The 23,943-nt window shown below is 48.6% G+C and overlaps 2 protein-coding genes across 3 annotated transcripts in view; both read right to left on the bottom strand.

Moving 5' to 3' along the window:
* Window positions 1–8,863: 8,863 nt before the first annotated feature.
* Window positions 8,864–23,943, bottom strand: part of CAD (carbamoyl-phosphate synthetase 2, aspartate transcarbamylase, and dihydroorotase) — a 99,888-nt gene continuing 84,808 nt past the window's right edge. For both annotated transcript variants that reach the window (XM_068279817.1, XM_068279818.1), the window contains 4 exons: window positions 13,350–13,505; window positions 12,635–12,736; window positions 12,440–12,534; window positions 8,864–9,995 (listed from right to left, as the gene is read on the bottom strand). In XM_068279817.1, coding sequence (XP_068135918.1) covers window positions 9,893–9,995; window positions 12,440–12,534; window positions 12,635–12,736; window positions 13,350–13,505 — 456 coding nt within the window. In that variant the 3' untranslated portion in view covers window positions 8,864–9,892. The remainder of the gene's footprint in view (window positions 9,996–12,439; window positions 12,535–12,634; window positions 12,737–13,349; window positions 13,506–23,943) is intronic.
* Window positions 15,436–23,567, bottom strand: LOC137504880 (uncharacterized). The gene is made up of 3 exons (XM_068233475.1): window positions 23,306–23,567; window positions 21,652–22,952; window positions 15,436–15,675 (listed from the first exon to the last, which is right to left on the bottom strand). The coding sequence occupies exons 1-3, from the start codon at window positions 23,565–23,567 to the stop codon at window positions 15,436–15,438; spliced, it is 1,803 nt and encodes a 600-aa protein (XP_068089576.1).

Below are 23,943 nucleotides of genomic sequence, written 5' to 3'. Positions count from 1 at the left end.
TAACTGTGGAAACAGACAGCTGAAATCTCTGAGACAGCTTTCTGTATCCTTCCCCTAAACCATAATGGTGAACAATCTTTGTCTTCAGGTCATTTGAGAGTTGTTTTGAGACCCCCATGTTACTACTCTTCAGAGAAAATTAAAACAGGAGGTAAACTTACAATTGTCTCCCTTAAAGGGAAGGTTCAGGGAGGGTATTGAAAAAAATAAAAATCAATTTCCACTTACCTGGGGCTTCCTCCAGCCCGTGGCAGGCAGGAGGTGCCCTCGCCGCCGCTCCGCAGGCTCCCGGTGGTCTCCGGTGGCCGACCCGACCTGGCCAGGCCGGCTGCCAGGTCGGGCTCTTCTGCGCTCCAAGTCCTTGTACTTCTGCGTCCCACGCCGGCGCTCTGACGTCATCGGACGTCCGCCGGGCTGTACTGCGCAGGGGTCACTGAGCTTACCAAGCAAATTTGAGTTCCAATAATTAGTTCTAAAGGTTTTGGAATCAATAAAATGACAGCAGTGCCCAAATTTATGCACCTGCCTAATTTTATTTAAACAATTATTGTGCGCTTTCTGTAAATTTAATAAACTTAATTTCACTTCTCAGATATCACTATGTGTGTGTCTCCTATATGATGTATTTACCTGTCTATCGTAACAACCAAAGATTTATACAGGAAAATCATAACGATTCACAAGGTTGCCCAAACTTTCGCATCCCACTGTATGTTAAGGGGAAAGCAGAATGGGGGATGGTCATAATGATTCCTCCATTATTTACTAATCTTTTCTTTCTTTGTCTCTCATCCACTGATACCCGGACCCCTCCCCCACCTGGCTCCGCCCACCAGTCGCCCAGACCAACTCAACCACAGGTATGTATAGGACGGTCAGGATCCTCCCACACTAGGGAGGGGCCATGAACATATAGAGAATAACACAGAAAGATGGCAGATCCCCTCCCACTGCAGGGTGACACACATGAGAGATGTAGATGGCCCCTCCCACTGCAGGGTGACACACATGAGAGATGTTGATGGCCCCTCCCACTGCAGGGTCACACACCCTGGAGAGAGATGTAGATGGCCCCTCCCACTGCAAGGTGACACACATAAGAGAGAGATGTAGATGGCCCCTCCCACTGCAGGGTCACACACCCTGGAGAGAGATGTAGATGGCCCCTCCCACTGCAAGGTGACACACATAAGAGAGAGATGTAGATGGCCCCTCCCACTGCAGGGTCACACACCCTGGAGAGAGGTGTAGATGGCCCCTCCCACTGCAAGGTGACACACATAGGAGAGAGATGTAGATGGCCCCTCCCACTGCAGGGTCACACACCCTGGAGAGAGGTGTAGATGGCCCCTCCCACTGCAGGGTGACACACAAGAGAGATGTAGATGGCCCCTCCCACTGCAGGGTCACACACCCTGGAGAGAGATGTAAGTGACCCACCCTCTTCAGGGAACCACACATAGGAGAGAAATTAGATGGCACCACCCACTACAGGGTGACACACATAAATGAAGGATGGCCCCTCCCATTGCAGGGTGACATACATAGGAGAGAGATGTAGGATGACGCCACCCACTGCAGGGTGACACACACAGGAGAGAGATGTAGGATGACGCCACCCACTGCAGGGTGACACACACATAGGAGAGAGATGTAAGATGGCGCCTCCCACTGCAGGGTGACACACATAGGAGAGAGATGTAGATGGCCCCTCCCACTGCAGGGTCACACACCCTGGAGAGAGGTGTAGATGGCCCCTCCCACTGCAGGGTGACACACAAGAGAGATGTAGATGGCCCCTCCCACTGCAGGGTCACACACCCTGGAGAGAGGTGTAGATGGCCCCTCCCACTGCAAGGTGACACACATAGGAGAGAGATCTAAGATGGCGCCTCCCACTGCAGGGTGACACACATAGGAGAGAGATGTAGATGGCCCCTCCCACTGCAGGGTCACACACCCTGGAGAGAGATGTAAGTGACCCACCCTCTTCAGGGAACCACACATAGGAGAGAAATTAGATGGCACCACCCACTACAAGGTGACACACATAAATGAAGGATGGCCCCTCCCACAGCAGGGTGATACACACAGGAGAGAGATGTAGATGGCCCCTCCCACTGCAGGGTGACACACGTAGGAGAGAGATGTAGGATGGCGCCTCCCACTGCAGGGTGACACACATAGGAGAGATGTAAGATGGCGCCTCCCACTGCAGGGTGACACACATAGGAGAGAGATGTAGATGGCCCCTCCCACTGCAGGGTCACACACCCTGGAGAGAGATGTAAGTGACCCACCCTCTTCAGGGAACCACACATAGGAGAGAAATTAGATGGCACCACCCACTACAAGGTGACACACATAAATGAAGGATGGCCCCTCCCACAGCAGGGTGATACACACAGGAGAGAGATGTAGATGGCCCCTCCCACTGCAGGGTGATACACATAGGAGAGAGATGTAGATGGCGCCTCCCACAGCAGGGTGATACACACAGGAGAGAGATGTAGATGGCCCCTCCCACTGCAGGGTGACACACGTAGGAGAGAGATGTAGGATGGCGCCTCCCACTGCAGGGTGACACACATAGGAGAGATGTAGGATGGCGCCTCCCACTGCAGGGTGATACACATAAATGAAGGATGGCGCCTCCCACAGCAGGGTGATACACATAGGAGAGAGATGTAGGATGGCCCCTCCCACTGCAGGGTGACACACATAGGAGAGAGATGTAGATGGCCCCTCCCACTGCAGGGTGACACACATAGGAGAGATGTAGGATGGCGCCTCCCACTGCAGGGTGATACACATAAATGAAGGATGGCGCCTCCCACAGCAGGGTGATACACATAGGAGAGAGATGTAGGATGGCCCCTCCCACTGCAGGGTGACACACATAGGAGAGAGATGTAGATGGCCCCTCCCACTGCAGGGTGACACACATAGGAGAGATGTAGGATGGCGCCTCCCACTGCAGGGTGACACACATAGGAGAGAGAGATGTAGGATGACGCCTCCCACTGCAGGGTGACACACATAGGAGAGAGATGTAGATGGCCCCTCCCACTGCAGGGTGACACACATAGGAGAGAGATGTAGATGGCCCCTCCCACTGCAGGGTGACACACATAGGAGAGATGTAGGATGGCCCCTCCCACTGCAGGGTGATACACATAGGAGAGAGATGTAGGATGACGCCACCCACTGCAGGGTGACACACATAGGAGAGAGATGTAGGATGGCCCCACCCACTGCACGGCAACATACACAGGAGAGATGTAGATAGCCCCGCCCATTGCAGGGTGAGGTAGGAGGACATTGATGATATGATTGTCTCTTGCCCACAGGTGTACCCGGATGGGGCGTGGCTCTGCTGGTGATGACATCACTGATCCTCTCCTATCTGCTGCTTGGCATGATATGTATGGTGAGACCATGATATTCAGATGTTTGGTGGAGAGTTGGGTCACGTTGGGGGTGACAGGCGGTGCTGCTCGTCAGGACCTCGTCATCATGAGGAACTCGTAATCACGATCATGAGGTCGGAATCGGCAATCATGATCGGTTCTCCATCACAAATACACTCAGGATCGCACTCAGTACCCGACTCGGATAATCGCAAGTTACTAAAACCCGCCGACTTCAGCGGGTAATAGCAAACCGCCCCCTTACATGCCAGATATGTTAAGAAGAACAGTGGGAACAGGAGGAAAAAACATTTTTTTTTCAAAAAGACCTTATAGTTTTTAAGAAAATAGATTTTAGAATTGAAAAGGAAAAAAGTTACATGTAAAGTGAATCAGAGACAAAGCACCCTCATGTATGTTACCATATATATCAGTGGGAACATTAGAGAAAACACCTCCCCTGCTCTCTGCTTCATCCTTCACTGCTCAGCCTGCTTGTTATCAGCCCTGATAAAATCCCCCAGCATTCAGTCTGGCTTTGCTCAGGAATCATTATAGCTGAGTCATTATAGCAGAGCCACAAGGGGGCAGGCTTGGGCTTGATAAGACATCAGAGAAGGCAGACTCAGCTATAATGACTCCTGAGCAGAGCCAGACTGAATGCTCAGTGGGGGATTTTATCAGGGCTGATAACAAGCAGGCTTATCAGTGAAGAATAAAGCAGAGAGCAGGGTAGGTGTTTTCTCTAATGTTCCCACTGATCTATATGGTAACATACATGCGGGTGCTTCCGCTCTGGTTCACTTTAAATGCTGTAAATATCTGGCACATGTGGCGTTTCTAGCATGTAAGGGGGCTTTGCTGTTACCTGCTAAAGTCTGCAAGTTTTGGTGGAGTTTTAATCACAAATACTTTTTTCCCTTTGAAACTTTAAAAACTGATTTTCTCAAAAACTAGAAGGTCTTTTTGAAAAAAATGTAAGGGGGCTTTGCCATTAACCATTAAAGTCAAATCGTGATCACGGATATCACTTTTAATCACGGTTAAAATCTGAGTCATATTCGGAATTGGGCATCTAGTCTGGATCACGATCACAGGGTATCCGGATTTCGATAGTGCTGTGATCGGATTTACTCGAATCCGTGATTGGGAGTATCCGAGCACCACTGGCGACAGGAGACGTTACGGATGAACCGGGAAAAACGCAATCACAATCTGTTTTCTGCAATGGATTGCGATTCACATTACAATCCAGATTGGATGTGTAGGGGCTAAGCACCCGGGGTTACTTCAGAAAGGGCTTTATGTTTAGATGGCCGTGTGTCTTAGTTGTCTGGGACCCCAGCCAAGCACCCCCAGCTAGCAGAGAGGTGTGAAGTATAGCATTGAGGGCCCATTCACTCTAGAAGCGCTTTTCTGAGCATAAATCGCTCCCATTCACTTTCATTAAAATCGCGGTAAAATGAAAGTGAATGGGAGCGATTATAAAAACCACTAATCAATCACAAAATGGGATCTAAAGGCACCATATGGCTGCTGCTGTCAGAGGAAGCCCTCAGCACAGCAGGAGGGCAGACAAAGCGGAGACATAGCCCGCCATACTCCATAACTGCATCTTGTTATTTGTGCCTTTGTAACCTCCTTGCCGGTCTAATTCCGCATTTTTTTTTTACTATGTAGCTAGCCTAGCGCTAGCTGCATGATGCCCCCCTCCCTGCGGCGTCCCTCCCACCCCTCCGATCGACGCCCTCGCCCATAAGGAAATCCCATTCTGAACGTCAGCGGGAGTCCCGATCCACCACTCAGCAAAGTGCTTGCTGCGGGATTTAAAAAAAAAAAAAAGATGTAAATCGGCCCAGCAGGGCCAGAGCAATCCTCCGCGGCGGGTTACCGCGAGCTCAGCTCGGGATAACCGGCAAGGTTAAGAGATGTGGTACTTTTGACTTGTTTGAAAAGTATATCATGTGACTGCTAATGTCCTGCCGTACATTTCCATATCCCTTTCAGGGAGCTGACTTACCCAGCAGCCCTGTTATTAAACTTCCCAGAGAGGGAATGTCACACACTATTCATGTCTGGTATTACTGTGATCCATATTCTTCGGGGATTGTGAATTTGCTATTATTATTTGCGTGCAATGAACGCTGTCTGATATATAGAAATGTCATGTTTGGGAATTTCAGATTCCCTCCAAAATAAGGGAATGCCCCAATCTTCAGCCCAAAGGGCTGCCCCCGAGTTCAACTCTCAAGAGCCGGATCCTACATCAGGAGGAGACTGAAATCTGATCAAAGTTCTCCAGTTTATCACTATCTAAGGATTGCAAGCTAGCAAGAAGACCTAGAGGTCATTTTGACTGACTTTTGGAACAAAGGAACTTTTCATTTTGTTTGGATTTCCACACAAAGGATATCATTCTTGCAAAACCCTTCAAGGGCAACTGAAGTAAGCGGGAAATGAAGGCTGCCATATTGATTTCCTTTTAAAGCAGTAGGATCAGCCATACTATGCCAGGAAAAAAAACCCACACATATAAGTAGATAGATACTTGATCTACTTACATAACATGCATTGTACTGTCCACATTTTGATTTCAGCTAATTTGTATATAGTAAATGACGAGAATTCTGTTCCTGGTGGGGGCCATGTCTTTTGCCTGCAGTTTGAGGCTAAATACTGATGTCATTTCTGTCCTTAAATGTTTTCCTTTTCTCCTCCCATCGCTGAGTCCCCTCAGCCTTGCTTGTAATCACAAGTGAACAGAGGATTGTGTTTCAGATAAGCAGCTAGGCAGGGAAATAAAGGGAAGAGGAGGATTATAGATAAAAAGACCCCCGCCCCCCAGCATGCAACTGTTTGGCAATGGCTATTAAAGGGCCAGTGCTCCTATAGTATGTGATAACTCCAAATCATAACAGCAGAAAAAGTTTTGAATGCAGGATTAGCATCTTTATCACTTAATACACTCAGACCAGTTGCAGTTGAAATTTGATGTTTATGGCGACAATCCCGCTTTAAGCAATACCAGTTGCCTGGCTATCTGCTGATCCTCTGCCTCTAATACAGCCATTTCTCTTTCAGCCATAGCCCCTGAACAAGCATGCAGCAGATCAGGTTTTTCTGACAATTTTGACAGATATGACAAGATTAGCTGCATGCTGGTTTCTGGTATTCAGACACTACTGCAGCCAAATAGATCAGCAGGGCTGCCAGGCAACTGGTATTGTTTAAAAGGAAATAAATATGGCAGCCTCCGTAGTCTTACTACAGGTGTCCTTTAAGTATTCCTTTTCTTGGCTTACCCTGTTATTTTACACTGCGGCTACAGTCTCCATAATTGTTACTTTTAATCATTTTCTGTATATATTATTTATAAGAAAATGACCTGATGTCATTTTTATGGCTACAGACCTGATTTGAGCACCACAGAAAGAATCCTAGACTTTCTGAAGTTTCGCATTCTCTCAGACTAGGGTGTGTTTGACTATTCTAAACATGTGAATAACATTGCAGAGCAGGTTCCTCTGTCCTCATACAGAGGTGGCGGCAGCTCTGTACCTGAAATATTGTGTGCTAATAGTGTTTGTGTCGCTCACACGCCCCCTCCTGGCCTGTCTGTTCACCCAATTCCAGCTGTTTCAGCACATAGATTGGACGGTCTGTAGGCTGAAAACCGATTGGTAGGCATTGAGCAGTGCGGTTTTGTGGGCTTGGTTGGGTCTCATGCAAGGTCCAGGCTGGGTCAGGTAATGGCAGCTCTGGCAGGGAGTTGGAGGGACGGGTGGAGGAAAACAAGGGGACATATCTTAAGAGATCGGCCATCAGATAGAGTCACGTTTAGGGGGCCAGGAAGTGACATACATCTATTAATTGTGACCTTCTTTGTTCTCTTCCAGCCCCTCCTCAGCAAGCACCACGGAGGAGGCCACGGGGGCCACTGATGATGACTGAAGACCACTGCCCAGCCTTCCCTCAGACTTCTTGTATCACCAGCTGTCTCACTTTCTTCTGTCCATACCCTTATTTATGACTGTATAATAAACATATTTATATCTAGAAACAGCTGCAGTTTTGTGAAGTTCTTTTGTAGAAGGCCTCTAACTACCTCCTAGCCGATCACTCCTCCTGTCCACCAACATCAGCCCAACCCTCCTGGCCATCTGTACGCCATCTACTTCATAACTACCTCCTGGCCGGTCACTCCTCCTGTCCACCAACATCAGCCCAACCCTCCTGGCCATCGATACTCTACTTCATAACTACCTCCTGGCCGGTCACTCATCCTGTCCACCAACATCAGCCCAACCCTCCTGGCCATCGGTACTCCATAACTACCTCCTGGCCGGTCACTCATCCTGTCCACCAACATCAGCCCAACCCTCCTGGCCATCGATACTCTACTTCATAACTACCTCCTAGCCGATCACTCCTCCTGTCCACCAACATCAGCCCAACCCTCCTGGCCATCTGTACTCCATCTACTCCATAACTACCTCCTGGCCAGTTTATATTTCGCCCACATCAATTTGTAATCCTAAAAGTCGTTTACTAACTTCCAATTCATCACTTTGTCCCAGGACTCCTTTCCCGACCTTTCAGCTGAGGACTGGCATGGTTTCTCCGCAACATCTTCCCCTTGCAGCCCAGTCTTTGTACACAGACCAGACTTCACCTCCTCAACGTTCAGTATACAGGATTTACATAACCCTTTATAAATGCAGAACGATTTCCATCGCATCGCCCGTTCCGACGCTCTACTTGTGCTAGGTACAGACGATGCAATTTCCTGTCAGATTGGAACAGTACATTTAATCAGATTGGAACTGCTCCTGACCAATAACGTGATCGATTCTGTGCAGTAGTGATCTGAAAACCAATCGGGTTATCAATTGGGAGCAGATCGGACATGTCAGTAATTATCATTTTGACCCATAAATTTGACAGGAAGTTGCATTGTGTGTACAAGACATAACTCCCTCATCACTTCCAGTCTGGTTTCTGCTCTCTCCTCTGAAACGACCCCTTCGGAGTGACCGGTGACATATTAACTGCTAAATCTAAAAGCTATTCGTCTATACTACCTCTCTATAAAAATTGTGACACAGCGGGCTATCCTCTACTCTCCATAACCTCTCCTCTGAATTCAGGACCTCTCCTTCATACCTCACTGGTAGAGGTTTCAGCATAACACATTCCTAGCACCCGATCCTCTCTTAGGTTTTCCTCTCTATTGGGGAAGAGAAGTGGCCCAAGAACTGAGCCTTGTGGGGTTTCATTAATATTGAGTTGGTCACCAATCACATCCTCTCCTGGAGACCCCAGGACTCACCCTGGACAGGTAATGAGGGGAAGGTACGGACAGATTCTAACCCCCTCAAAGGTGTATCCAAAACTTAAGTTTCAGGTGAAATGTTCCATTTTTATATTCTAGAAATAACAAATGAGTCGAGATGGATTGTGCGCATTACTTTATTTAGAAAAAAGATAAGCAGTTTTCCCTTCACATTATAAAATCCGAACACACAGCCGACCACTATCTCTCCTGTCTCCACCATTGCTACGGAGCAGCAGAAGCCACCAGGGGGCAGCAGAGTACCTGTCACTACACCCTAAAGGGGTCACAGTTACCAGCAGCTCCCCTTGTGGCCAGAAGACTGAAGCTGAGGACCAGTTATTGGTTAAAGGTTCATGCGACCCTTATGTAGGAGATGGTTATATGACAGACATGTAATAGCAGCAGATGACCATGTCACAGACCTACCAATCAATGGTCAAATCACAGAAACGTAAGAGATGGTCATACTACAGAAATGTATGGGATGGTCACACTACACACGTGTAGATGACGATCTCTGACCAGCGCTAAATGTCAAACTCTTTCTACATCTAAATGATTAGACTGCGGAGTTGAGGGAGGGGACTAAGGTGATGGGGAGGGACTAAGGCGTTGGGGGAGGGGACTATGAAGCTGCAGACTCCAAAGAGGCGACTCTCCTGGTGAGTTTGTGTTTTTGAATGAATTGCTGCAGAGTCAGACATGATCACACAATTAATGTTTTTTTTCTTGAGGGGTGAGATTTACAGATGATATAGAAGGGTACCAAGGTGGGCGCCACTCACAGAGCACAGTCCCCACTTCCTCCACCGGGACTAAACATCACACATTCTGTGTAAACATGGCTTCTTGGGAAATGGAATTATGGGGAACCAGCCAACCATTAACACCCCAGCCAAGAGTGCAGTGTGGGGGATGGGGCAGGAGACTGTGCAGGCAGATGCAGTGGCACCCACCACTGACGTCCAGTAGTAGTAGGAGGAGGGGCAGGGGTGGGCAGCTGATGGGGACATCACGTCTTGGAATTCTAGTCCAGAAGATGGTCTCTTTGGTCCTTCTCTTGGGAGTGATCCTAGCGTTTCGTAGATGGAAGTTCAGCAGCTTAGACGGGACGCTAGTTGGAGTAACCGTTGCAGGGGAAGGGCTGTCAGTACTTCCCCAGCACTGTAGCCAGTAGCGCCATGCGGACATACATGCCATTTTCAGCCTGGCGGAAGTAGGCAGCACGGGGATCTGTGTCCACTTCAAAGCTGAGAGGAGGAAAAGAAAGAAGGCATCATTAGAAAGAGTCGGATGATGGTGGACAGTAGACAACATGGCGTCTGGTGGAGATAGGCAGAGGTCTGGTGGACCCGCCAATCCAAGCACCTTAACGTGTCCGCCCTGGTTAATTCCCCCTTCCCCCTGCTGTGCTCCACGTCGTGTTACACAGCTCAGATACTCCCTCTTCTGGCTGTAGGAAGTATCAGACTGGTGGAACATGACGTGGAGCGCAGCAGCCAGAGGCAACTAGGGTGTGGTTACACCCCCTGCTGCATGTGTGGAGATTCAGGTTCTGATCAGAAGAATTCGGAGCACATTAACTCTTCTCTACAAACAAGTAATCCCAGCCCTATTATCCTGGGACATGCACCCACCCTTCCTGAACTTCAACATTAACAAGTGAGGTCTATGATGAGCCAATCAGGTGGTGTGAGAGGCGGAGGGGGAGGTGCTAATCCTGACTTCACACACAGATGATCAGAAAAATCAGCTAACATGCAAAATCAGGTTCAACACTAACTAGGACTTGAGAACTGGAATTGTGCAAGAGCCAAAGGGTATTGCGGCTGTTGATCAAGTCATCTAATTAATCAAGATGTTTGTTAATCATTGAAATCCTAACTTGTCCCAGTATCGCTCCGGTTCCACCCACTGATATCCGCTGAGGCTGAATCTACACATCTGTGGGAGTCTCAGATTGTCTCTGTATCTGTAGTGACGATTTGGTGTTCTATACTCGGAGGTCCCGGGTCATTGGGCGCTCTAGAAGTCATCTGTGGGGGGTTCTCCAGGACCTCTGCAGGTCTTTAAGGCTCCATTCACACTGGGAATTGCAAAGCATTAGCGCTTTGCAAAAGGATTCTCCTGTGATTTTTCACTGTACAGAAAAGCGATTTTTGGAGCGACTGCTTTTTATGATTCTTTGAAGGAAACCTGTAATGATTAAAAAGAAAATGCCTTTCCCTTACCTGGGGCTTCTGCCAGCCCCCTGCAGCCGCTCTGCCCGCGCCGGTACTCTATGATCCTCCAGTCCCCCGCCACGGCGCAGTTACGCTTTCTTCGGCCACTGGCCACAGCGCTTGCGCGGCTCTGATCATGCGCGTCCTCGTACTGTAACCGGGGGCATCCTGCGCAGGCACTGTACGAGAATCTCTCTACTGCACAGGACGCTCCTGGCAATGAGGACGCGCGCAGCCAGGGCCGTTCAAGCGCAGTGGCGAGGGACTAAAGAAAGCGCAACTGCGCCGTGGCGGGGGATGGGAGGAACGTTCAGAGACGGCGCGGGCACCGGACGGCTGCGGGGGGCTGGCAGAAGCCCCAGGTAAGGGAAACTCTTTTTTAATCATTATAGGTTTCCTTTAACATGGAAGCGCAATTGCTCCAAAAATGCTGCTCACCATGTTTGAGATTTCAGCAGATCACCAATCACTGTTGGTGATCACTACGGTGTGAACGCGCCCACTGATTGGCTTTGCCATAGAGCTCTCTCAGACAAGCTGAAATCACTAGTGAAGCGCTTCAGTGTGACTGAGGCCTCATCTCTTCATAACTGTCTACCAACTCTACCAGAAGGACCTCATGACTAAACCCATGGCAAGTACATCGTTCCCCAGGCGGGTAAAGAGATCAGCCGACTTCTATTTCTGCCAGTTCTACTAAACTCTCACATCCAATGATCTATCAATCATGCAGAGATTTTACCTGCCTGGCCCCTCCCACCACCTATAGCAGAGCCTCCCATCCTGTAACATAACCGTGTGAACTGACAAAGCATACAGCTGAAGTAAATGCTGTGAAACACAATTACCTAGCAACTAGTCCCACCCCCTTTCCCTGATAGCCCCTCTGTACTGCCACGGTATCTCATTATTATGAGGCTCTTAGCCCCTCCCCAGCGGTGACTGAGGAAAACAGGAAGTGATTCTTAGCCCCTCCCCAGCAGTGACTGAGGAAACCAGTAAGGGATTCTTAGCCCCTCCCCAGCAGTGACTGAGGAAACCAGTAAGGGATTCTTAGCCCCTCCCCAGCAGTGACTGAGAAAAAACAGGAAGTGATTCTTAGCCCCTCCCCAGCAGTGACTGAGGAAAAACAGGAAGTGATTCTTAGCCCCTCCCCAGCAGTGACTGAGGAAAACAGGAAGTGATTCTTAGCCCCTCCCCAGCAGTGACTGAGGAAAACCGGAAGTGATTCTTAGCGCCTCCCCAGCGGTGACTGAGGAAACACAGGAAGTGATTCTTAGCCCCTCCCCAGCAGTGACTGAGGAAACACAGGAAGTGATTCTTAGCCCCTCCCCAGCAGTGACTGAGGAAAAACAGGAAGTGATTCTTAGCCCCTCTCCAGAAGTGACTGCAGAAAACCAGGAAGCGACAATATGGCAAATCGTAGGCGTTGGTAATTGTGCCCGATCGATCCTCGTTTCCGGGGGTCTCACCTGATTTCATTGACGCGGGGCATGGGGTGCATGACCACCATCTTCTTCTTGGCCCGAGTCATGATGTGAGGGGTGAGGATGAACTGTCCAAAACACTGCAAGAGAGATAGCAAGAAATGGAAGTCAGCACACAGTGGCGTGAGCGGGGGAGGAGTCTTCAGAGGGTGGAGAGAGGGCGGCGGCCTCATTACTTACACTTTCATACTCCTCCTTGCTTTCGAAGCGTTCCTTTTGTATACGGGTCATGTAAAGGACATCTGTGTCTGGAAGGGCCTCTTCAATGCTGCCAAACTCCTCCTGTGATGGAAAAGAAATCCAGGAATGTCTGTGACCAGAGGACCAAACCCATCTCCAACCATCATCTTCCCACCTCCACAAAGCCCCACCCAACTGTCCAACCACAAGCCTATACCACCACATCTGGACCACTGCATCTCCACAAAGCTCCACCCAACTATCCAATCACCTCCCCCACCTCCAGAATGCCCCACCCAACTGTCCAATCACCACCCCCACCTCCAGAATGCCCAACCCAACTGTCCAATCACCTCTCCCACCACCATATCTGGACCACTACACCTCCACAAATCCCAACCCAACTGTCCAATCACCAGCTCCACCACACTATCTGGACCATCCCACCTGGACAAAGTCCCACCCAATTTCCACCATCACCTCCCCACCACCATATCTGGACCATTCCATCTCCACAAAGCCCCATGCAACTGTCCAGTCACCAGCCCCACCACACTATCTACAAAGTCCCGCCCAGTTTCCACCATCACCTCCCCACAACTATATCTGGATGAAGGTGCTTTCAATTTGCATCAACTCGCACAATTTGCCTCGCATTCCCCCTCTCTGATCCTTACAATCAAGTCATCATCCCTAAAAACTCCAAGTCTCTCACCTGCTTGATCCCTTTGGAGGCCACAAAATGGATGATCTTGGAAGGCATCCTCAGGCTGCGTGGAGTGACATATCTCAGGTTGACCCGGTACTGGGTGAGCAGACAGGCCAGAGAGTGGACTGTACGCCCATGCTTCAGATCCCCGACCATTGTGATCTGTGGAGAAAACGGAGCACGTTACTGACCAGATACATTCGTGAACCATGCCCAGTGGTGGGAAAAACTGAGGCAGGAAACAGTGATGTCACTTCCATGGAAGGGCAGCTGTAATAGATAGCGGAGATACCGCGGCAGAGACAAGCGGCATGGCGGCTGTCTCCGCGTATCAGCCAGCGGCCTCTGCCGCGCAGTTACATGCTGAGACTTTGCCTGGTCCTTCTATTGCTCACAGGTTAAGGGCTACGCGTACGCGAGCCGAGCGACAGGACCTATATGCATCTAGGAGGGGAGTGAGCTGATTCCAGCCAGCGTCCGCATTGGCTGAGTGACTGGGACAGCGCTGTGGAGTATGGTTGGGTATATATAGGACCTGCCTGTCAGTAGCTCCTCGTCTGCTGTTGCAAATGCTATCATGTTAGCGCTCAGACCCCAGTCAGATCCCAAAGTGTGCTAGAACCGGCCGGAGCTGGGGATCCACACTTAGCCAGATTCTGCTGATAGCTTAAAGTACTAATTGCATTGTTTATTTGTTATGACTGTCTGCTTCCTCTGACTATTCTCCTGTTTGTCGATTCTGTACCTCAGCCATCTGATTCACGTTGCCGACCCGGCTTGTTATTGACGCTGAATCAGTCTTCCGTTTCTGTACTGTACCTGTCCGCTCGTTGCCTACTCTGCCTGTCTGACCTCGCTACCCGCACCAGTGGGCCTAGCCACTGGTGAGGGAAATTACTGTCTGTATCATCTACTCCTAGGCTGCAGTACTGTCTGTATCATCTACTCCTAGGCTGCAGTACTGTCTGTATCATCCACACCTAGACTACAGTACTGTCTGTATTACCAACTCCTAGGCTGCAGTACTGTCTGTATCATCTGCTCCTAGGCTGCAGTACTGTCTGTATTGCCTACACTTAGGCTGCAGTACCTTCTGTATCAACTACGCCTAGGCTGCAATACAGTTCGTATCACCTGTTCCACAGGGGATCGTTAGTGCAGTACTAATTGTATTACTCCTCCTTGTGCTGTGCACCAAACACTACTAGGCTGCAGTACTACCTGAATCACCTGCTCCACAGGTGATCAGTTGTTCAGCTCTGGTTGTATTATCTTCTAATTGCGTTTGTGCTTCCAACACTCAGCTGCAGCACGGTCTGACTCACCTGCCCAATAGTGAGCACCGGCTGCAGTACTGTCTGGGTCACCCGCTCCTCGGGTGAACCCGCTCATCCTAATTACTGTTACACCAAACACTATACTACATTAGCTGCCTTACGCTTTGCTATACTTGTATTATTGGTGATTCTGCAGATCACCTTATAATCAGGTATAGTATCTGTATTATTGGTGATACTGCAGATCACCAATAATCAGAAAATCTGTTCAGCTGACCCCTATCGTTACAGAACAGCAGACCAAAACATTATGGACGCACTACGCAGCCAAGTTGAAGTCCTGATTACCGTGGTGAATAATCTCACCGGGGTGATTAATACCCAGCAGACTCAGATCACCCAACTGTCTGGGACAGTCAGGGTACTTCAAACGGCTGTCGATACAGTGCGATCTCCTCCAGTTGCAGATCTATGCATGGCTGTACCCGAGAAGTTTTCTGGGCATAGGTCTGACTTTCAGAATTTCAGGAATCATGTGCTATCCTATTTTGAGTTAAGGCCTAACTTGTCTGGTTCAGAGAGCCAGAGGATAACGTTTATTAAGACTCTATTGTCAGGAAACTCGCAGACATGGGCGTATAGTCTTCATTCTGAGCATGAGGCATTATCCTCGGTTCAGGAGTTTAAGGCCACGGCCGTTATATAGGACGATCTGGATATTGCGATTACTGCTGAGAGGAAACTGAAAACTCTCAGGCAGGGTCGTAATCTGGTGGAGGTTTATGCTGCGGAGTTCAGGAAGTGGGCTGTGTCAGCTAGATGGGGGACGTATGCATTACTAGACGGTTTCCTGTCAGGATTGTCCGATGCAGTCTCTGATTTGATGTTGGGTCATCCCGAATCCAAGTCCATAGACGAGGCAATCTCTTTGGCAGTGCGGGTAGATCGCCGCCTGCGTTATCAGAAACAGACCCGTGGGAAGACTGTAAGATCTGTCTCCTATGCCTCCTCTCCACCCCCGTCATCTCCAGACGAGCCGATGCAAATCGACCATTCTAGATTGACACAAGTGGAAAAGAATCACAGAAGGTCAGAAGAACTATGTCCAGGGCCGGCCCGTCACTTTTTGCCACCTGAGGCAAATTTGGCAGAGCTGCTGCCGCCGCCCCCCCCCCCCCCCCCCCCGGGGGGGGGGGGGGGGGCGGCCGCCGAGCCGGAGGGGTAGCGGGCAGGTCGGGGGTATTGTGCCTACAATACAGTGGGCGGCGATGCAGGAAGTGACGTCAGTGGAGCGCTCGCTGGAACGCGGAAAAGGTGAGTCCTCCCCACCCGTGCCTCTTACGATCTGGCAGCAGCTTACTAATTACAGGCTGGAGGGGAGCGCAGATCGGGGGACCCAGGCGAGGGAGGGGGGGGTCCGACCCCCCTCCCCACCGCTAGGCACAATACCCCCGACCTGCCCACTACCCCTCCGGCTCGGCGGCCGCCCCCCCCCCCTCCCCCGGCGGCCGCCCTTTGAAGTTTGCCGCCTGAGGCAAATGTTTCACCCCGCCTCATGAGCGGGCCGACCCTGACTATGTCTATACTGTGCGGAGCAGGGTCACGTTGTCCAAAACTATCCTAAGAAGTCGGGAAATGCTGCCGCCTAGGTGTAGTCAGAGGTAATACCCTAGGCGAGCAGTCAATACCTCTAAACAATAACAGTTTGCTCCTCCCCTGCTCCATCACTTGGAAGGGTCAGACCACGCCCACAGAAACCTTTGTAGACTCCGGCTCTGCAGCCAATTTCATAGATTTTGAGAAAAAATTGGGGATTCCCTTGCTCCCGTTAGACCGGCAGATTGTGGTTACGGCAGTTGATGACTCACCGCTACAGTGTAGACAGCCTCTGTCTTAGACCCCATTGCTGATATACAACATAGGGGTGCTACATAAAGAAAAATTACAGTTATTTGTCTTGCATATGGCAACCTCTACTATCATTCTTGGTATGCCCTGGTTGCAACTCCACTCCCCTCAGATTGACTGGGCGTCAGGTCAGCTACAGAGCTGGTCTACCCATCGTCATCATCATTGTTTGGAGAGAGTTGCTGTTTGCGCCACCAAGATTCAGGTTAAAGGGGTGCCAATGCAGTACGCAGAATTTGCAGATGTATTCTGTCCTAAATCTGCGGATAAACTTCCGCCTCACCGGAGCTATGACTGTCCTATAGAATTAAGATCCGGTTGTATGCCCCCTAGAGGCCATCTGTATAATTTATCTGGGCCTGAGAAACTGGCAATGCAAGAGTACATGAAGGAAAATTTGGCCAAGGGCTTCATCCGTCCTTCCCGGTCGCCAGCTGGGGCTGGGTTCTTTTTTGTAAAGAAGAAGGACGGAGGGTTTAGGCCCTGTATTGACTACATAGGTCTAAATAAGATCACGGTGAAAAATCGTTACCCGTTGCCTTTGATAGACGATTTGTTCACGCAGGTGACCAATGCCAGTATTTTCTCCAAATTAGACCTGCGAGGGGCATACAACCTGGTACGCATCAGAGACGGTGACAAATGGAAGACGGCGTTTAACACTCCCGACGGGCATTGTGAGTATTTGGTTATGCCCTTTGGGTTGTGTAACGCCCTGGCCGTTTTCCAGGAATCAATGAGGTTTTCCGGGAGGTTTTGGGAAAATTCGTGCTTGTATATCTTGATGACATACTAATTTTCTCATCTAATGTGACAGAGCATCGAAAGCATGTTAAATTTGTTCTACGGAAATTAAGACAGAATTCACGGTATGCGAAGTTGGAAAAGTGCCTCTTCGAGGTCACGGAGGTGCCATTCTTGGGGTATATTATTTCCACTTCTGGTCTCTCGATGGATCCCGCCAAGGTCTCTGCTGTTTTGTAGTAGCCTCAACCTGTGGGATTGAAGGCACTCCAAAGATTTCTTGGCTTTGCCAACTACTACAGGAAGTTCATCAAGGGCTTCTCGTCTGTAGTGTCACCCCTCACCGGTCTTACTAAAAAGGGGGCTGACACGTGTCACTGGTCGGCAGAGGCCCAGTCAGCTTTTGCCACTTTGAAAAAGTTGTTCTGTTCCGCTCCCATCCTGAGACACGTGAATGTCACCTTCCCCTTCATTGTGGAAGTCGATGCGTCTGAAATAGGGGTTGGGGCTGTGCTGTCTCAGCGCTCTGGTCTTCAAGGCAAATTACACCCATGTGCCTTCTTTTCATGTTGATTCTCTCCAGCTGAGAGGAACTACGATATTGGTAATCGTGAGCTCTTGGCCATTAAGTTAGCCTTTGAAGAATGGCGCCATTGACTGGAAGGGACAGAACATACAATTACATTGTATACAGACCATAAGAACTTGGAGTACATAGAAGGGGCCAAGAGGCTTAGCCCTCGACAGGCCCGTTGGTCTTTATTCTTTTCAAGGTTCAGATTCATTATAACATATACACCAGGTAGCAAGAACGTCAAGGCAGACGCTCTATCCAGGTGTTTCGAGCCTGAGACAGGTCAGCCCTCAACCCCTGAGATCATCCTACCTCAGAAGGTGGTGGTGGCAGCTACGGAGACCTGGGAGGACTGGATGGCTACGCTTGGCCCTTATCAACAGGATACTCCAGAAGGAAAGCCTGAGGGGGTTCTGTTCGTTCCACTCCCTTTCCGCCTACAACTCTTACAATTATTCCATACCCATAAGAATGCTGGGCACCCAGGGGCCACCCGAACTCAGGATCTTTTGGCCAGATGTGTATGGTGGCCTTCACTGGCATCTGATTGTAAGGAGTTTGTGAGGGAGTGTTCAGTGTGTGCTAGAAGCAAACCCTCCCGCCAGGCTCCAGTGGGCACGTTACAACCTTTACCAGTGCCAAGCGAGCCCTGGACTCATCTTCCGGCTGCATGGCATTCCGGAGAATGTGGTGTCAGATCGGGGAGTCCAGTTTGTGTCGAAATTCTGGAGAGCCTTTTGCCATCAGTTAGGTATGAATCTTTCCTTCTCATCAGGCTACCACCCACAGACCAATGGTCAGACCGAAAGAGTTAACCAGTCTCTTGAACAATTCCTCAGGTGTTATGTGGCAGATGCACAATCAGATTGGGTAAAGTTTCTGCCATTCGTGGAATTTGCGCATAATAACCTGAAGAGTTCCTCTTCAGGATTTTCCCCCTTTCAGGTGGTGTCGGGAAAATCTCCCAAGTTTTCTCCATTACCGGTGGCATCTACTCCTTTCCCAGCCCTGGAAGATTGGCAAAGGGCTCTAAAGGAGATTTGGGGTTCAGTTAAGAGAAATTTGGGGAAGGCCTTCCAGACTCAGAAGAAACAGGCAGATAAGAGGCGGTCTGTAGAGTGGAAGTTTTCCCCAGGAGACATGGTGTGGGTGTCTACTCGGCATTTGGCGTTGAAATAACCATCACCCAAGTTAGGACCCAGATTTATAGGCCCATACCCTGTCACCAAGAAGATTAATGATGTCACATATGTGGTTGATCTCCCAGCCAGCATGAGAGGCATGAGATAGTTCCATGTGTCTCTGTTGAAACCTGCTGTGCACATGGATTCCTCTCCCCCCCCCGTGATGGTCGACGACCAACTTGAGTATGAGATCGAGAAGATCCTGGATTCTCGATTAGTGCAGAATTCTATACAGTACCTGGTCCATTGGAAGGGGTATGGGCTGGAGGAAAGAACTTGGGTGGCGAGTTGTCGCATGCATGCTGAAGATTTAAGGAAATAATTTCATGAGTTGCACCCGGATAAGCCGGGTAGGAAGTGTCCGGGGTCCACTCCTCAGGAGGGGGGTACTGTAATAGATAGTGGAGATACCGCGGCAGAGGCAAGCGGCATGGCGGCTGTCTCCGCGTATCAGCCTGCGGCCTCTGCCGCGCGGTTACATGCTGAGACTTTGCCTGGTCCTTCTATTGCTCACAGGTTAAGGGCTACGCGTACGCGAGCCGAGCGACAGGACCTATATGCATCTAGGAGGGGAGTCAGCTGATTCCAGCCAGCGTCCGGATTGGCTGAGTGACTGGGACGGCGCTGTGGAGTATGGTTGGGTATATATAGGACCTGCCTGTCAGTAGCTCCTCGTCTGCTGTTGCAAATGCTACGTGTTAGCACTCAGACCCTAGTCAGATCCCAAAGTGTGCTAGAACCAGCAGGAGCTGGGGATCCACACTTAGTCAGATTCTGTTGATAGCTTAAAGTACTCATTGCACTGTTTATTTGTTATGACTTTCTGCTTACTCTGACTATCCTCCTGTTTGTCGATTCTGTACCTCAGCCATCTGATTCACGTTGCCGACCCGGCTTGTTATTGACGCTGAATCAGTCTTCCGTTTCTGTACTGTACCTGTCCGCTCGTTGCCTACTCTGCCTGTCTGACCTTGCTACCCGCACCAGTGGGCCTAGCCACTGGTGAGGGAAATTACTGTCTGTATCATCTACTCCTAGGCTGCAGTACTGTCTGTATTGCCTACACTTAGGCTGCAGTACCTTCTGTATCAACTACGCCTAGGCTGCAATACAGTTCGTATCACCTGTTCCACAGGGGATCGTTAGTGCAGTACTAATTGTATTACTCCTCCTTGTGCTGTGCACCAAACACTACTAGGCTGCAGTACTACCTGAATCACCTGCTCCACAGGTGATCAGTTGTTCAGCTCTGGTTGTATTATCTTCTACTTGCGTTTGTGCTTCCAACACTCTCGGCTGCAGCACGGTCTGACTCACCTGCCCAATAGTAAGCACCGGCTGCAGTACTGTCTGGGTCACCCGCTCCTCGGGTGAACCCGCTCATCCTGATTACTGTTACACCAAACACTATACTACATTAGCTGCCTTGTGCTTTGCTATACTTGTATTATTAGTGATTCTGCAGATCACCATGTAATCAGGTATAGTATCTGTATTATTGGTGATACTGCAGATCACCAATAATCAGAAAAGACAAAAATTACTTACGGTAATGTCTTTTCCAGAAGACGAAAGGACAGCAACCCTGAGACTTGTCTCCTTCCATAATTCACTGGACAGGAAGCTAGATAAGAATTTGCATAATAGATTAGATAGGGATTAGACAGGTATATACAACATAGTTCCCGCTTACCCCATCAGTTGTAAAAAAAGACTCCACACAGAATGATGCTTCAAAATAAATTTCAATAAGACAAAATCCGGGTGGGTAGTAAGGGTGCTGTCCTTTCGTCTTCTGGAAAAGACGTTACCGTAAGTAATTTTTGTCTTTCCCAGAACGTCTCAGGACAGCAACCCTGAGATGATATACAAGATCAATTTAGGGGGGGGACTACAGCTTGCAATACTTTTCTGCCAAAACATAGATCAGAAGTTGACAATACATCCAGTTTATAATGTTTGACAAATGTATTGTGACTTGACCAGGTGGCTGCCTTACATATTTGCTCGATAGTGGCTCCTGCCCTCTCTGCCCAGGAAGTCGAGACAGCTCTCGTCGAATGTGCTCTGATTGTAGAAACAAGCTGCTTTCCCTGATGAAAGTAGGATAAAGCAATTGCCTGTTTAATCCATCTGGCAATTGTTGGCCTAGATGCTTGTTTGCCTCTAAATTTACCTGCGAATAGTACCAGTAAAGCATTAGATTTTCGCCATGACTTGGACCGCTGAAGATATTCGATTACACATCTTCTGACATCTAAAGAATGCAACTTATTTTCTTTTTGATTGTTACAAAAAGATGGTAAAAAAATCTCCTGAGATCTGTGAAACTTGGAAGATACTTTAGGAAGAAAGGATACATCTAGCCGTAGCGTAATCCTATCTTCACTGATAACACAATAAGGTTCATTTATTGAAAGAGCCTGTAGTTCTCCTATTCTTCTGGCAGTTGTTATTGCTAACAAAAAAGCAGTCTTTAGTGTCAATAGCTTATCAGATATATCAGAAATAGGCTCAAAGGGCGATTCACATAGAGCTTGAAACACCGTATTTAGGTCCCATGACGGAATCTTTGACTGGACAACTGGTCGAAGCCTCCTTGTTGCTCTAAAAAATCTGACCACATATTCTTCCTCCGCTAATCTTCTCTCCAGGTAAACACTCAGAGCCGATACTTGTACTTTTAATGTGCTGATGCTAAGACCCTTTTGAAATCCACATTGTAGAAACTCCAGCACCGAATTTGAGTGTGATGTGTCCATCTCATTCTTCAAACACCAGGAGAGATATGTTTTCCAAGCTTTATGATATATCTGGCGTGTAACTTTTTTCCTACTCTGAATGAGTGTTTCTGATAATCTATTAGAGAAACCCTTGCTCTTTAATATCCTCCATTCAGGCTCCATGCCGAAAGCCGAAGAAGAGTCGGATTGGGATGAAACGCTGGGCCCTGGGTCAGTAGATCCTGTCGACATGGAAGGATCAGATGGTCTGAGGCTAAGCGCTGAAGTGGAGCAAACCAAGGTCTCTTGGGCCAGAAAGGAACAACCAGAATGACTTGTGCTTGGTCTCGCCATATCTTGTTCAAAACCCTCGAGATGAGATGTAGAGGGGGAAAGGCGTACATCTTGTGCTGGCTCCAGCTGATTGAGAATGCATCCACTTCCCATGGATTGTCCTGTGGGCACAGGGAACAAAATAGAGGGCATTTCGTATTGATTCGTCTTGCAAACAGATCTACTTGTGGAGCCCCCCAGAGATTCGATATTTCTTGAAATATTTGATCGTTTAGGCTCCATTCGTCTTGAGAGAGGTTCCATCTGCTTAAATAATCTGCTAGATAGTTGAGCGTCCCTTTCAGATGTACTGCTTTTAAGGAAAGTAGACTCTTTTCTGCCCAATGAAGAATCCTTGATGCTTGGGACCTTAAGACTCTGCTCTTCGTACCCCCCTGCCGGTTCAGGTAGGCCACTACTGTACTGTTGTCCGTACGAATAGTCACATGGGATTGGTGAATCTGAGTCTGGAATGCCTGAAGTGCTTCCCATACAGCTTGCAACTCCCTGCTGTTTGAAGATCGTTTGTGAAGATGTGCAGACCATTGACCTTGAGCAAGAAGAGTATTCAGATGTGCTCCCCAACCCCCGGAGCTTGCGTCTGTAGTTATTACAGTCTGGGTTGGAAAGTCCCAAAGATTTCCTCTGGAGAGATGATTTGCCTCCAGCCACCAAAGAAGAGAGTGCTTGACACTCCAAGGAATGTGAAACTTCTTGTCTAGGGAAGATAACCTCTTGTCCCATTTGGATAAAATCCAGCTTTGAAGTACTCTCGAATGAAGTTGACCCCATTGTACTGCAGGAAACGATGCTGTTAATAAGCCCAGTAGCGCCATAGCTTTTCTTAGAGAAATGATCTTCATTCTCTGAAAAGAACGAACAGAATTTAGTAAAACAGTAGATTTCCTGGAAGGCAAAACAAGTGTTTTATTGCCAGTACAGATCACAAAGCCCAGGAACTCCATACTCTGCTGAGGTTTTAAAGAGGATTTCTCCCAGTTAATCACCCACCCAAGGGACTGAAGAAAATCAAGTGTGAACTCTGTTTGGAGCTTTACTGAGTGGACAGAGGGACCCCAAAGAAGTAAATCGTCCAGGTAGGCCATAATCTGGATAGAGTCTAGTCTCAGGACAGCTAAAACTTCTGCCATAACTTTGGTAAATAGCCATGGGGCTGAAGATAAACCAAGGGGAGGGCACTAAATTGAAAGTGTCTTACCTCTCCGTGTAGAACCACTGCGAACCTCAGGAATTGCTGTGATTCTAGGTGAATTGGCAGATGTAGGTAAGCGTCTTTGAGGTCTAGAGAGGTTAACCAACAGCCCTCTTGTAGCAGATTTATCACTGAGCGAATGTTGTCCATTCGGAATTTCCTGTAACGGACTGCCTTGTTTAATTTCTTCAGATTCAGGATAAACCTGTAGTTTGTCGAGATTTCCATATGGCGGAATATCGTTTTTCCGATAAACTGAACTGCGCATGATCAAATACAAATAAAACCTAATTAATTTCCTTCCCCTAAGGTACAGCAGACAAAGACTTTTTAATGTATGGTGATTGTAGGTTAATATATACATTGATCATTGAGAAAGGCAGAGCGTATTTTCATATGGCGATATAATATTGCCAAGTAATACTGAATTGCACAGTATGTGTCCCTCTAGAAAGATTAGTTGGGAATAACAGGCAGTCAGCTGAGTGCTATTTGCAATAGGTAATCTCATTCACCTTACTTGAACAATGGAAGCAGACAAGTACCTTGTTTGACCAAACAATTGCCAAACAAGAAGAGTCTTAGGACAATGAAAGAGACAGACCAGACCTTAACTAGCTTTTGTTGGTAAATGAACCAGTTTT

Source organism: Hyperolius riggenbachi, chromosome 4, assembly GCF_040937935.1.
Source record: "Hyperolius riggenbachi isolate aHypRig1 chromosome 4, aHypRig1.pri, whole genome shotgun sequence".
Taxonomy (NCBI): Eukaryota; Metazoa; Chordata; class Amphibia; order Anura; family Hyperoliidae; genus Hyperolius; species Hyperolius riggenbachi.
This window is presented reverse-complemented; position numbering and strand designations above follow the sequence as displayed.

Excerpts from the sequence above, each read along its gene's own strand:
- LOC137504880 (XM_068233475.1), bottom strand. The coding sequence starts at position 23,567 with ATGCGCAGTTCAGTTTATCGGAAAAACGATATTCCGCCATATGGAAAT. Across the intron at positions 22,953-23,305 it reads CAGTGGTTCTACACGGAGAG|AGAATGAAGATCATTTCTCT; the intron begins GTAAGACACTTT and ends CGTTCTTTTCAG. Across the intron at positions 15,676-21,651 it reads TAGCGGAGGAAGAATATGTG|AATGGTCGATTTGCATCGGC; the intron begins GTCAGATTTTTT and ends GTGTCAATCTAG.